The sequence below is a fragment of the Fusarium venenatum genome (assembly GCF_020744135.1).
Source record: "Fusarium venenatum strain MPI-CAGE-CH-0201 chromosome Unknown EDB82scaffold_2, whole genome shotgun sequence".
NCBI classification, from domain to species: Eukaryota; Fungi; Ascomycota; class Sordariomycetes; order Hypocreales; family Nectriaceae; genus Fusarium; species Fusarium venenatum.
In genome coordinates, this window is record NW_027072130.1 from 7,881,224 (window position 1) to 7,895,916 (window position 14,693).

The following is a 14,693-nucleotide window of genomic DNA, read 5'->3' on the forward strand; positions in this document are numbered from 1 at the left end:
TCCTGGAAGACAATAGACGATTCTTTTGTTTGGTTTTGTGGTTTATTAAATCCTCCTATACGCAAGTTTATGATGCGAATGTCTTTGACGAATACCACGACTTTTCGAGATGAACGACGGATTTTTTTTCTTTAAATAGAACCAGTCATTACATTTAAAGATAACGCTTAATTGCATTCACAAGATAACTGAAAGATACTGTACGTTCATGTTATTGTCGCCACAGCTAATAGCCTGGTCTTGTCTATCGCCAATCAGCCACAAGACCCTTCAATGTGGCGCCATCAGCCTTTTCTCCATTCCATACTTTAGCCAACAAACCTTCAACAGCCTCAGGCTGTCGCAAGCGTTACTCCTACAAATTCAACTCCCAGGCACAGGGAACTTGCTTGAGCGGTACACATATCCGGAGCCATGTCCGCCAGTTATTGGCAGTCAACACAATGTCGCTTCTGGACCTTCACCAAGGAACAGCTCGCGACGATGCGACAGAAGCTCGAGGAAGACAATGCAGAGCTCGTGCGCATGTTTCCCCTCCCGCAGCAACGCCATTTGAACATATACTTTAATCAGCGTGCGTGACCTTATTTACCCTCTCGGAGCATGCGACATGGCTGACTTGAACAAATAGAGCTGATAAGGTTGGCGAAGCGACTGACGATTCGACAACAATCAATGGCCACGGCGCAGGTATACATGAAACGATTCTATTCGAAAGTCGAGATCCGCCGCACGAACCCGTACCTCGTGATAGCGACCGCGATATACCTTGCATGCAAGATAGAAGAGTCACCTCAGCATATCCGACTTATCGTTACAGAGGCGCGACAGATGTGGGGAGATCTCGTCGCCATCGACACGTCCAAGCTGGGAGAGTGCGAGTTCATGATGATAAGTGAAATGCGATCGCAACTTATCGTATACCAACCATACCGAACGGTCATTGCACTGCGAAGCGAACTTGGATTGCAAGAGGACGAGGTGCAGCTTGCCCGGTCGGTGATTAACGATCACTTCATGACAGACCTTCCGCTGCTATACCCTCCTCATGTCATTGCAATGGTAGCCATGCTTCTGGCGCTGGTTCTCAGACCCAACAATTCTGGGCATGGGCAAAACGCTTCAGGGGCAGCGGCAGCAGCAGGACTCGCAGCAGCTCAACAGGCGCTGATGCGTGCGCAAGGCCAGCAGACGCCAGGAGGAGGAACTACTGAGGCTGCAACCGCGGAGCCAAAGGAGAGGCAGCAGCAAGCTCGAGTGTCCAGAGTGCAGAGGTTTGCCAAGTGGTTGGTTGACAGCAACGTGGATATTGCATCGATGGTGGATGCTACGCAGGAGATCATCTCCTTTTACGAATGTTATGAGCATTACAACGACAAGCTCACCCGAGAACAAATTAATAGATTTGTTAAGGCGCGAGGGCTCGATAAGTAATATCGGTATTAGCGATACGAGATACGAGACATGAAGTACTTACTTATGGGGCGAGCATACACAGGATAGGATACACGCGTAGGGCGTTTCATGGAGTTTGGACCTTTGAGCTTAGAGATCATATTTATATAACTGTTTTTGTGTGCCAGAGCTGTAGGATTGAGCATGTTGGTTCTGGATTACCACTAACTGCCAGAATTACAACTAAACACAGGTGAGTACAAGGTATGGAGGCTCTAATTTGGACCATGGAGATGTCTTCCTTGTAAGTCTCAGAGCTGGCAACAATTAAATTAGTGCCCCTCGGTTGGCCGGCTGTCCTCCGCAACACCGACACTTACTCTAATTCTGTTACGAGGTTGGCACATTGTCTGTTTGAACCTGTCAACCAGACCCCAACCAGTAATGAGGCAAGCTTGGCACAAATCTTCTTTGCTTGAGAAGAAAATTTTGATAGACCCTCAATACACTAGGACTAAACTACCTGTCTAGTTTCAGACCATGTGAATATTTTCATTCTTCTAGAAGAAATTGATTCAAACATGAGGAGCCCTTTAGTTTTATGCCGAGACAGAGCGAGGATGCTGGCAGCTAGAGACAGCAAGAGAATAGCTCAGCGGGTCCTTCCGGGCACTAAGCATAATACAGTGCCTCTGATTGATCGTTAGAGCAGCTCCAGCAGTGCCCGACAGCGCCCAGGGCGGCTTCTGAAAGCCGGGGCTTAGCTCCACTGGCAATTCTGATGTATTTTTCTAGCAAGACTAACAGGTAACAGAAAAGTTGACCTCGGAGGTTTAGGCTACAAAAATAAACAATCTAAAATATGGATCTAAATGGCATAAAATGACTTGTTAATTTCGGCTATTACACTTTCAGTGACCAGTGTTTATGGTACCCCAAGGCAAGAGTAGCAAAAGATTAACCCAGTTTGGGGTTCCCTCCCAGCTACCAACGTCACAGCTTGCTCGCCAATTGGCATTTCAACACCAGCTTTTTCTTCCTGACCTCAGATGCCCTGTTCAGCAATGTCCTTCCGGTAGCCCGATAGCACTCCCTTCGATTTCGCAGCAGCTCGATAACCCTTATTTTACAACCCCATAAAGACGACGCTTCCCTGCAGCGCAGGGCTTTTTGCGCCGCTGCGCCTACCAAACCTGAACTCTTGCCGGATCGAGATATGCCACCAGCGCATCCATAGCCATCGTCATGAGCGTGACCAGTATAGTCGATGGAGTTGAGGATGGGCTTAGAGAGCCACAAAACTCTCGCGATGCTCGAGTCGAAGAGCTTTGGTCGAGCCTCGAGCCTGATCATACAGGAGAACTTGACCTTAAGGGTCTGAAGAAGGGGCTTCGGAGGATTGATCACCGTAAGCGAAGGGTCCTTGCTGGCTCATGCTGGACAGAGATGCTGATGAGAAACTGCAGCCATGAAGAACGCCGACGACATGCTAAAACGAATCATGGAAGAGGTGGATAGAAATGGCGATGGAAAGATCCAATATAACGGTACGCAACCTGTCTACTGTGACTGTCGAGCGTTCTCCGACCTTCCGATATTGCCTCGGTTCCTGCGACTGCGATCTTGAAAGCTTACTTTTCGCTTTTTCTTACGCCATTTAGAGTTCCGAAAATTCGTCGAGAATGCAGAGCGCCAGCTCTTTGCCCTTTTCAGATCAATTGACAAGGACGGAAATGGGAAGCTGGACAAGCTTGAGCTTCAAACAGCTTTTAAGAGCGCTGGACTCACACTATCGAACCGCCGCCTCAGTGAGTTCTTTGACGATATGGATATCAACAACGACGGTTATGTCACATTTGACGAATGGCGGTCAGTCTTTTATTTCAAACTTTGTTCAAATGCTTGTTTTCTTTTTACTTGACGACTCCACTGGGCGTCAGTTGCATTCCGTCAGATGCTCGTTGCTCATGACTGACCCTCAGTCATTTTGGCGGGGGATAACTCTCATAACGTCATGTGCCAAGCCCATACTCAACCACTCGGCGATACATTTGCGACCACCTCCTATCATTGATACACCATTCTAAACACTCTTAATGGATCAGGGACTTGCAGCTGATCATGAACTATTAGAAACTTTCTCCTATTTATGCCCCCACACGATCACGATTCTCAGCTCCATGCAGTCCTTGACTTTTACTATTCGGTGGTCAGCGTAACCCCAGAGGGAGACACGCTCGTTAGTGAGGAAACATTAGAGGGCTTAGGTACGGACGGCTTTCGCTCTCTTTTCATAACCCTTTTCGGCTCTCTTCTTAGAGTTGCTTTTCCTTTCGAATACCCAAAGCCCCTTCCGGACCGGACATCGACTTCCGTCAGTAAACCTAGTACTTCAAATTCGAATGAGTCCCAAAACAAAACCGAGAACATGGCTACCGCGGCCGCGGTTACATATCCCGACTACGATGACCCAGCTACCGAGATATCGCAGGAAGTCGAATCGCTTACACAAGACCTGGACGATGGCATCCATGAACACACCACTGGAGCTTCAACAACAGTGCACAAGAAGTTTAGACTAACACACTTTGTACCTGATCCAGGCTACTTTCTAGCAGGTGCCATCGCCGGGGGAGTGTCGCGTACGGCTACTGCGCCTCTCGATCGGTTGAAGGTTTATCTGCTTGTGAACACGACCAGTCGAGCCGAGACAGCGGGTGCGGCGCTTATTCAAGGTCGTCCTGTTGCCGCTCTACAGAATGCAGCAAAGCCATTTACCGATGCGTTTCGAGATCTTGTTCGGTCAGGGGGTGCTCGAAGTCTCTTTGCAGGTAAGACTTGTGCAACGCGACCCTGGGCCTGTGACATTTGCTGATATTAACGGTACCAGGAAACGGTCTCAATGTCGTAAAGATTATGCCCGAAACAGCCATAAAATTTGGTTCATATGAAGCTGCCAAACGAGCTCTCGCCAATTTCGAGGGACATGGAGATCCAAAGAAGCTCAGCTCGTGGTCAAAATTTGCCTCGGGTGGTCTTGCTGGCATGATTGCACAGTATGTTTGATCCAATGCTGATGAGGCTCGAAACTAACCGCTAGCAGAGCCTCTGTTTATCCCCTAGATACCCTCAAGTTCCGACTACAATGTGAGACCGTCAAGGACGGCCTTACAGGTGCAGCACTTGTTCGTCAAACCGCTGTCAAGATGTACGCAGATGGTGGTCTGCGTGCGTGCTACCGAGGTCTAACCATGGGACTTATTGGAATGTTTCCCTACAGCGCCATCGACATGGGTACCTTTGAACTACTAAAAAATTCGTACAAGTCTTACTATGCTCGAATAGACAACATGCACGAAGACGACGTCAAGTTGGGAAACATTGCTACAGGAATTATAGGCGCTTCATCAGGAGCCTTTGGAGCTAGCGTGGTTTATCCCCTGAATGTGGTACGAACACGACTTCAGACCCAGGGCACAGCCATGCACCCGGCGACATACACTGGTATTTGGGACGTGACGAAAAAGACGATCCAGCGAGAGGGTTACCGAGGCTTATACAAGGGTCTGACACCTAACCTCCTCAAGGTCGCACCCGCCTTGAGTATCACATGGGTGGTGTATGAGAACTCCAAGAGAATCCTTGGATTGAACTAGTCGTCCCAGCTAGCGATCAGACGAAAGAAAGGGACAAAAGACATGAGACTGAGGAACCCTTCCCAGTTCTCACAAACAACATTTACTACTTACTATACATACACACGCAAATTTCACATCAACATTCAGGAAAGCGGGGGTCTTAGCGATTGGATGGCATTGCGTTACGACGGAGGGGAATCTTATGGCGTTGAAAGGATTGATATATCAGATGAAAGCGGTTGACAGCCATTGCCAATGAACAGAGTGGTGTTTCGAATAGCACCACGCTGTATTAAACTACATGTTTCTCATTTTTCAAGGTGGAAGAGCGATGGCTAGAATTGGTTGAACATGTATTTGTTCAAAGACGAGATAGAAGAGAGGAAGTGGTCTCATGAAGAATAAATCAGTTTCTTTTAAGAAAAGAGGTTCTGACGACACCGGACATGACTCAACTGAAAGTGTGTCCCACGCGGGGTTCGGAGCCGGATATATGGGTCTGATACCGACGCAATGGTTTATTAGTGTCAGCCCATTCGTCTATGGAGTTTGATACAAAGAAGGCGTGGTTTTCTCTGGCGACCCTGTTCCTATGATATGAGAAGCTCTCATAAAGGACAAGCTCAAGAGAACTGGCGATTATGACAACTGAGAGGCTCACCATCAATCGTAGGTTTTGCCTAGGTCTGTCTCGGGTGATAGACATACCAGGATATCCCAGCCATGGAACTGTCGCTATCAATCAGCCCTATCACGTCTATTCCCGCGCATCACATAAAACGTCATTTATTTCTTGTTTCTCTGCAGTTTGAGACAAAGTTGTCGTCAGCCGCATTGCGTGCCACAGAAAAAGCTGCATCCTTTTTATGCTGGAGCTTACGCAGCAGTAGAAAGCTGCAAGATTGAGCTTGCACAGGAAGGGCAGTTGACAGGGATTGGAGAGAAGGGGTTGCGGGGTTTGGTGGGGAACTTTTGTAAGGCGATAGAGGATCTTTGCTCCCTTTATGGACGAAGGATGACTTGCACGGGCACAGATAAGAAGAGAAGAGAGGAAATAATTGTTTCTTAAAATTGGACTTTGAGATGAGATGAAAGTCTTGGTTGATAGTAATATCATGATCCTTAGAAGACAAGACATATGAAAGTGAGCATACATTGGACAATGTTGTAGCTCACAGATAGGAACATCCACACTCATTCATGGGCAGATAAATCGGACATTTTGCTGTATTACTCCGCTTCATCTGCACATCTCAGTGACAAACCCCCAAAATGGCCATAGCGTGATCGATCAACGTCGTTATGCTCAGAATCAAGTCCTTGAGGCAACGTAACCGAGCAAATCTTTTGGTCCAGAACAGACTATAGAAGCAGAGCATGCTTATTCCCCTCTTTTCCCGTCTTACCATGCCGCAACTCAACTTTTAATCTTTCTTCTCTCTCGTGTCTTTTGTAGAAACAAAAAAAAGAGTCAACTTGCAGTTTTATTTTGGTGATACAAAGTGCAAACCCATATTCTATCTATTTGTGAATACATTGCCGCGTACACATACGCTTGTACCGCTTTGTTTTATACGTCTTACACGCACCCCCGGTCAGATTAGGTCAGGCCAGGCTAGATTCGCAAACTATACGACGAAGCGAAACAAAAAAAAAATGCCTGCTCCTTATTCTGACAACCTCTATTCCGCCGATTCTGATGACGAACCTGATGCACTCTCGCCAACTGACGGTTACTTCCACGCGTCGTCTGAGTCGTCGTCATCTCGCTCTCCTCACGTCCCAAACGTGCTCGTCGAGGATCCCACGCAGTTGAGTCGAGATGCCAAAGCTCAAGAAGCTGAAAGGGAGAGGATGTTGTTAAATACCGGGGGTTCTTCTGAGAGACAAGAACATGGTGGAAGCACTGCCTCGTTACACGAAAGGCAGGAAAGAGCTGCTGAGAATCCAATCGCTGCAACTCCCCAGCCTCAGCCTCAGTCTTATTCACAAAGAATCTCGACGTTTGCTCACTCTGCTGATGCACCACCTGCTTATTCACCTTCACCCACTTCACCAAACACTGTCAACAATTACCAAACATTCACTTCTACAGCGACAATGGGTCGGCCTGAAGAAACACAGCCTCTTGTTGTTCACTCTCATCCGCCAGAGTCTATGAGCGATCCGTCACCCAACTCAAGTCAACCACCTTCACGTTGGGAGAATTTTAAAGATTTCATCGCAAGACTCAACGTCCGAAGAAGACTCAAGACATTCCTTGCTTCGTTATTGATCTTTTCTGTCGTCTTTATGATCTTTAGTAGCTTCACCATGCATTCGAGCCACGGTGTAAGTAACCCCCAATCTTCCATATCACTTATACATGCCTCTTGGAGACTGTTAACTGACATCTGATATAGCCAGGTAAATCCCCAGCCAGAGATAAGTTCACCTGGCATTCTTCCAAATCATGCCCCAAGGAGGCTCATCGCCTCGGAAAGGTTTTCAAAGAGCTAGACATCCAGCCATCACGCGATCTTACCATTATCCAAACCGTCAAGGACAGCAGAGGCCGTGAAGGATGGCACACCCACATCTCGGGCGAGCTAATTCTTCGTCCTACGGACAAATCATCGCCTGCTAAAATAGAGGCAGAGGTCCTTTCTAACACTGACGGTCTCGGTATCGATGTGTTGATCAATGAGACGACACAAGTCGTCGAGGTGGTGGTGCCGCGAAGGATTGCCTGGAATGAAACTGACACGACTCCTTGTATCCAAGTCCGAGCTACTCTCTGGGTGCCTCGCGGATCGGTTATCAACACTCTGACTATCAATACCTTGCAGTTTGATGTAATTATCGACCAAGGTCTCGTCCTTGGAGCTTTGGATGGAGTCAATATCCGAAGTGCCAGTGGCGACATTAACGCCCCTACCATCGACGCAACCAACACTGACAAGGCTGTCGATCCATACACTCTTTCTTCTCGCGAGATCTATATTCATACAGCCAGCGGCGACGTGAGAGGATGGTATCCTTTGTACGATCTTCTCGATATCGGAACCGCCTCTGGCGACGTTACCACCGGCGTCGGCCCCAAGCCCGTCAACCCGCAGGCCGTCCGATCTGCAACTCTCAAAGTGCGGTCCGCTTCTGGAACTATCAAGATCGACGAGCCTATCATGAGTGCTCGAAAGGCCCCTCGCCCAGATCGCGAGTTTCCACCACGCGACTACAGAGTCGACATCATCACTGCATCGGGAGATGTTACGGCTGATGTAGCTGCAAGTTCGTCTGCATCTTTCAAATCACAATCTGGTGATCTGAAGCTCAACATCTGGCCTGTGCTGGATTCAAGTTTACAGATGGCTACCGGTCAAGACAACCCATATCTGGAGACGGACACAAAGAGTGGAGATACTGAAGTCAATCTTCTCGAGCCTTTGTGGACAAGCCTTGCTACAATCGGGAGTACAATCCCTCCATTGGAACCCTATGACCCAAAGAGCGGTCGTGATCCATACATCGTTCTAACAGAAAACGACGAGACTGAAGCTAAAGCCAGAAAGTCCTCCTTTGGAGTCCTACAGTCAAAACACAAGTCGATCAGCGGAACCGTCAAGCTCGTTTATCCCCAATCCTGGGAGGGTATTCTGTATGCACAGTCTATCTCGGGTTCGCAAGACTTCAAGGGCAAGGATTTGAAGATTACGCATGAGGGAGGAACGTTTATGAACATCATTAGAGGACGCAAGGGTGATAAGGGCTACTCTTCCCTTGAGGTTAACACCGTGTCTGGTGACCAGGTTGTTGTAATTGGGGAGAAATAATATTGAGCAAGAGTGAGGAAACAAAGTGATTATGAGGAGTTATGGAGTTTGTGTTTTTGGAAGGCATCATTCGTTAGGAATCGGGATACCACATCGTTCGCTGAATGGACTGGACTACACATACTACCGCAACGCGCGGAATGTTAATGAAATAAACGCAGAAATGAAAATTCGAGTTAATATGTTTTCCAAGGGATTTACTCTGAAATAACGTCCACATCCATAAGTTCTATCTCATGTCTAGAAAGCTTCCCATCATAGCGAGTGTAGATTGGAATTAGTTGAGGGGTATAAGTTGCAATTATCTCTCTATCATCGTTGTTACAGCGTAGCATATCGTATAGCACAGAACCATCACTGTGGTCCAAACTTGCCCATCAGGCGTAACCTCCTCTTATGAGCCGGTCCGAACAGCGGCCGATACTTGGCCAAATTCCTTTCCTTCTCCCTCCGAGGCTGATGTCCTAACAGTGTGACATCAACTTTCTTGTACCTCACATCATATTTGACCCATCGCTCAAGACCAGGTACGTGTATTCCCAGCGTGGGGAGTGCGACTAATGTCAACTGTGTGGTCATATGTGTTGAGTAGGGGTCTTGTTGTTTTTCAACAATGTAGATAGCAGGTAGTGCATAACGAATCTTTCCAGGTGCGTAATGCTTGAGCAGCTTTTCAAGCCGAGCTTTCCCGATTGGTGACAGAGCGTTGCGGAACGCTTTTGCGTGTTCCGCACGGTAAGGGGAAACCTGCCACATAGGTCGCCTATTAGGTCCAAGGCGCACCCAGAAACGGCCGTCGAACATCTTGGATTTTATCCATCCATTATGTCGAAATGTAGAGATGCTATCAAGAGGTTCTTCGCTGTTGAAGTCAGGAACAGAAGAGAGTTTCGTTCTTGGCCAGTAGAGTTTCGCGGAAGGAAGAGCCTGAGTCGAGGTGTAGGGCGTTCTAGAGAGAAGCCATTTGATGGAACCTCCCTTTACAATCGGATCAAAGTATACACCGGCTGTGGTGAAAGCTTTTGGGGTCGAGTTGCTTTTAGGGGCCATACCGGGAACGAGCTTGTTGACAACGTTTTCGAGATTTGCAAGAGGTGGTAAATGGTATTCAGGAGTGACAAAATCAATTAGCTTCCGAACTGCGATGCTCATGATGATTCTTTGGTGCTCCTTGCGCAGTCTGATCTCCTTTTCAGACGAACGCCCCTTGCGTCGTCTATTATATGGGCGAGGTGTTGGAAACTGGATCAGCAAGGTCCCTGCATTTGGGTCGAAGTCTTTAACAACGGCTTCCCGAACGAGGTACCGTTTTGCCTCAGCTTCCTCTAGCTTAGTTCTCTGCTTGCACCTCCCGGCCAAAGATAGAATAGCAGGCTTTTGTAAAGCCTTGGGCAGCTCATGGTTTCGAACCAGATATCTGATAGCATTCCGTGTCGTCAATGTGGGATCCTTATTCGTCGCATCTTCTACCCAAGAGATCCCGTTTGCTTCGCACGTAGCGATAAGCCTATCCTTGTCGAATTCGAGAAGAGGGCGATATATCATGACACCACCATCTTCAACTTCCAAAGGTTTGAGGTAAGGGACATCGTCGGATGTCCCTTCGGCCTCGGGCGACTGTGGGTATGAATCGACCAGGTCTGGGAAATCTGCCGTGAGAGAAGATGTTTCGAGGGCTAACTCGCGGCGGAAAGCCCTTTTCAGTCGTTTCATCTCGCGCGAAGGAGGTCGGAAGCTGAGTGCTGGATTTGCTTTGAGTTGATCGTCGAGAAGACCACTTTTGTAGACACCGTGCAAGTCGTAACATTCGGGTATCGAATTGGCCTCCCTTATACCCTGAAGACCTCGGTATCCATGCCCGCCGAGTAGTCGCATAAGTACCGTCTCGTATTGATCGTCTCGATGGTGAGCAAAGAAAAGACTGTCGGTCCCAAAGTAAGCGCAGATACGACCGAGTGTGCGATATCGGTAGGTGCGCGCGAGACCTTCAACGTTGGGAAGTGTACGAGGATCGAGGCCGGCACTCTTTTCGTCCTTCCAAGCCAGGGGCGCAACATTGGCTTTTATATCGAGCTTGCGCAGTTCTTTGACGACTTCCAACGCTTCTTGATCACTTCCGTCACGAAGTTTGTGGTCAATGACAACAGCCGTAGCACCTTGAACGGGGTTGTCTGCAACTTTGGAGCCTCTGTATGTACGAACAAGCTTGGACATGAGGAAGGCAAGAGCCATTGAATCTACACCACCACTAATAGCCAGCACTGAAGGCGTTATGTTAGTAGATCGAAGACATGAGAGGACATCAGATAACCTACTTATCCGCTGTGGCCTGGCAAAGCGGGCGGTTGGAAACCGGGGTCGACATACTGCGTCGACGGCATCTTTGAACTCGGAGGAGGAAATAGGCCGAGGGGCGTGATGAAAGACACGAGATGCCGTAGTCATTCCATTATATTGTCCAGCTCGAACCTGGAGCGCAATCAGCGGATGGAGATGCTGATAAAGAAAAGGTTAAAAGTGGTGATGTCGGGATTCAAGCTTGGGTGGGTCTTGATGATTTGAATTCCGTTCTGGTGGGGCTACAAGTCATGTCTTGTGTTTTGTTTATTGTAAAGCAGTCTAGAAGGATAGGTTTTGTCTCGAGGATGGCAGTTTAATATGAAACAAGAGAAACACATGTCTTATAAGATCTAAACGTTCACTTCTACCAGAAAATTAGTCGAACCAAGAACAGTACTCTGACTGCCAAGAGACATGATGAACCAATCCATGTTGACGGAATCTCTTCCAAGGCAGTGATCATCACCCATGGAATCACAAGCTTCTAGAAACGCGGTTGTCCAGAGCACAACGGTCAAGTAAACTTTAGTTGGTGGACCAACTGTATGTAGGTAGGTGTAACCAAGAGTTTACTCTACTTTGTTTGACCTTTAATTAGTAGGTAAATAAACAACATCGTCATACATTATTTATTCCCCGGATATTCACAGACGTACTGTAACAGGTTCGTCCGTCTTGTCTTCTCGCTAACCAACACATGCGGGTAATAAAGTAAAAGACCCTCATCAACACCCCTGTCAAGGTCTCAAGTGATTCGCCTCCAAGGCATAAAGAGGCACCCCCTAGTAAAAAAGCAGAAACAGCCTTGGGCTTGAGGTGGATAATGTGGTTTTGAATCATGGAGCATTGCCTTGAATCTCTGGCTGCAGCAACCCTCCTCTTCTTGTTGTCCTGACCTCGTGCCACCATCACAAGTTAAGTTATAGTACAGCACTCGCTAAGGTACTACTACATACTTTACCTACTACGTTAGTGTTAGTGTGGTCCCGTCGTCTTTGTTTATGTTTATATTCTTTATTCTCTTCCATCATCTCTCAATTCTTCAACTCTTTTCGCGTCAAGTTAAACCGAGTTCTTAGTTTAAAGCTAAGCTGTCTTGTCGCTCCGCAACAAACCAAAACATCCCACCTCATGTGATTCAGATCATCCATATCAAATCTTCATCATCCCCAGCCTCTTCCTATCTCGTTTAGCTCCTTCAATCTACTTCACTCCGCCACAACCGCCTCCAACTGTCTGAGCCGCATTCTAAACAACCCCTGCGACTGACTGCGCGCGGCAGTTCAATTATCACAATATCACTTAAAGTATTAATATCACAAAAGCCCTCATGGTTTCCACGCTGGAGCCTCCAACGACCTCCTCCGTCTCCCGTCGCGGCCCCTCGTCGATTGTCTCTCGCCAATCTCAATCACACTCGCGATCGAAGCGCTATAATCGCTCTCATACCGGTGGTAGCACCAACACCACTCATGCTCTTCAAAATGACTTTCCTGTCTTTGGCACCGGCGATGTCGAGATCATAATCCGCACGCGCGACTCACCCTCCGATGCCGCTCCTGTCCAGAACCGTTACCTGCTTCATCGCCACACTCTTACGCGCTCCAGCGGCTTCTTTGAAACCAGCACATCGAACCAGTGGTCCCGCAATCGTGCACTACCAGCCGGTAATGAGCTCTCCCGCATCGGTGAGGATGGCGAAATCGATCCCGTTACCGGAAGCGACGTCAGTTCCAGGTCGCAACGAGGAAGTGTGCACCCTCCGAGGAAGAGATGGCGATACGAATTAGATCCACGATCTGGACCGAATGATATCCCAATGCTGGTCCAGCGAGACGAATCGTCGCGAGATAATACACAGTCTTTGTTCGGTCCCTCTTCAGCTCCACCTACCGTCAGCTCCAGAGACTCGCGATCTTCAAGCCGCTCCGGCCGCTCGCACTCGCGATCAGTGTCCAATTCATCCACCTCTAGCGGTTTCTTCCGCTCTGTTGCCAATCTCAGTCTCTCCTCCAACCACCCACCACCTGCAGCGGAGCTGTCGCAGGCCGACGAGGACCTTTTGCGCGACTACGACAACCTCTTTCGCATCTTTTACAACTACCCACCCGCCCTCGATGGTGTCAATGTCGCAGATGCCTATGTCCAATGCAAGAGCTTGCTCAACCTCGCCGACCAATACGACGCCCTTGCAGTGGTGGGACCTCGAGTTGATCACCACATGCTGCAGTTCCAGTCACGGCTGTGGAAGCAAATCGCCAAATACCCAATTTCGTATCTGCGCCTCGGGTATCTAGCTCGCAGCCGGGTAATCTTCCAGGAAGCCTTGATTCATGTCGTTGGGCAATGGCCGGCCGGTGAGCGCAGTCTGCGTGCAGCCCTGCCCGACATTGTCTTGGATATCATTGAGGACAAGGTGGAGGAGCTGGAAGAAACCGTCGGTCGCATCGAAGGACGCCTCTTCCGCCTTGGGCTCACCAACAGCCGTGGTGAACGTGTCGGCCCAAGCAACAATTACCTCGACTGGCTGTCCATAAGCTTATTCCGCCAATGGCTGGCCGACAACACCTCTCCGCAGCCGCCTCCAGATCAGCGACGCAGGATAACCTCCCGTGATGGGGGCCGCAGCGTCGCCGCCTTACCCCCCGCCTCCCCGCCGTTGAATTCTGTCGGACGTGCATATCGTCAAATCGGCTCCAACAATCCCGCCTCATTCCTCGGCCACGACGACTGCAAGCGCTTCCTCAAGCTTACCCCGGAGCTCTACAGCCGGGAGAACCTTCGGAGGTTCGAGAAGCGTCTCGACGAGCTAAAGGCAATGGCCCGAGAAATTGTACGACCCCTCATGGGTAGCAACCTTGAGCTCGACATGGGCGACACTTCACGCACACCAGACAGCATCACCTACCTCACCTGCACCACTGTTGGGAACCGAGACTTGCCCTGGGTAATGGATGACCAGAATACGGTTGGACTCATTGCCAACTGATGAGAAATGATAGGTGCGTTGCGGTACAGCACAGGAGCTGTTGGTTGCAACGTTGATGCAATGCAACGATTCTTATGACCTGATGTCCTTTTTTTTATTACCCTTCTACTTTTTGGATTCTTTTTGCGGATACCCCATGCTTGGACATACTGTTGAAATCCCTTTGTGTTTGTCTTGTATAATCCCTGCGGCCTGGAACGCTGTTACTCGACGAGATTATATACTTTATATAGATACAGGACAGCCAAAGCAGATGCTGGTTGGACTATGGACAGTCGATACGACTCGGATGGAGCTGAGCTCTGTGATCGAATGGATCTTGTTGTTTATGATGAGATATATAGAAATTGGAACTAATTTATGACCATGATTTCTCTACTTCTCGCTTGCAATAGTTCTCTCATCACATGCTTATGACAGTTCTACCCAACAGTACTTCCAGTACCTTGACATCAAAGTCTCGTTTAGCTCTCAAGGATAGATGTTAGGTCGCTTACAGGTTGCAATATGCCGCCAAAC

General features: G+C 48.6%; 5 protein-coding genes across 5 annotated transcripts; 4 read left to right on the forward strand and 1 right to left on the reverse strand.

Moving 5' to 3' along the window:
- The first annotated feature begins 234 nt into the window (after window positions 1-234).
- Window positions 235-1,904, forward strand: EDB82DRAFT_501547 (cyclin-like protein). The gene is made up of 2 exons (XM_025736092.2): window positions 235-574; window positions 632-1,904. The coding sequence occupies exons 1-2, from the start codon at window positions 415-417 to the stop codon at window positions 1,432-1,434; spliced, it is 963 nt and encodes a 320-aa protein (XP_025586733.1). The 5' UTR covers window positions 235-414; the 3' UTR covers window positions 1,435-1,904.
- Window positions 1,905-2,640: 736 nt separating this feature from the next.
- On the forward strand, window positions 2,641-5,051 carry EDB82DRAFT_525444 (mitochondrial carrier domain-containing protein; the record flags this gene model as incomplete). The annotated part of the gene is made up of 6 exons (XM_025736093.2): window positions 2,641-2,803; window positions 2,862-2,942; window positions 3,057-3,264; window positions 3,529-4,226; window positions 4,286-4,451; window positions 4,499-5,051. The coding sequence occupies 6 exons, from the start codon at window positions 2,641-2,643 to the stop codon at window positions 5,049-5,051; spliced, it is 1,869 nt and encodes a 622-aa protein (XP_025586734.1).
- A 1,240-nt stretch (window positions 5,052-6,291) lies between these two features.
- On the forward strand, window positions 6,292-9,046 carry EDB82DRAFT_192524 (uncharacterized protein). The gene is made up of 2 exons (XM_025736094.2): window positions 6,292-7,364; window positions 7,436-9,046. Exons 1-2 carry the CDS (start codon window positions 6,690-6,692, stop codon window positions 8,843-8,845), a joined length of 2,085 nt encoding a protein of 694 aa, XP_025586735.2. The 5' UTR covers window positions 6,292-6,689; the 3' UTR covers window positions 8,846-9,046.
- On the reverse strand, window positions 9,041-11,528 carry EDB82DRAFT_537255 (uncharacterized protein). The gene is made up of 2 exons (XM_025736095.2): window positions 11,161-11,528; window positions 9,041-11,106 (listed from the first exon to the last, which is right to left on the reverse strand). Exons 1-2 carry the CDS (start codon window positions 11,288-11,290, stop codon window positions 9,200-9,202), a joined length of 2,037 nt encoding a protein of 678 aa, XP_025586736.1. The 5' UTR covers window positions 11,291-11,528; the 3' UTR covers window positions 9,041-9,199.
- Window positions 11,529-12,515: 987 nt separating this feature from the next.
- EDB82DRAFT_476112 (uncharacterized protein) lies at window positions 12,516-14,174 on the forward strand (the record flags this gene model as incomplete). Its single annotated transcript, XM_025736096.2, has 1 exon — window positions 12,516-14,174. The coding sequence occupies one exon, from the start codon at window positions 12,516-12,518 to the stop codon at window positions 14,172-14,174; it is 1,659 nt and encodes a 552-aa protein (XP_025586737.2).
- Between the last annotated feature and the right edge of the window lie 519 nt (window positions 14,175-14,693).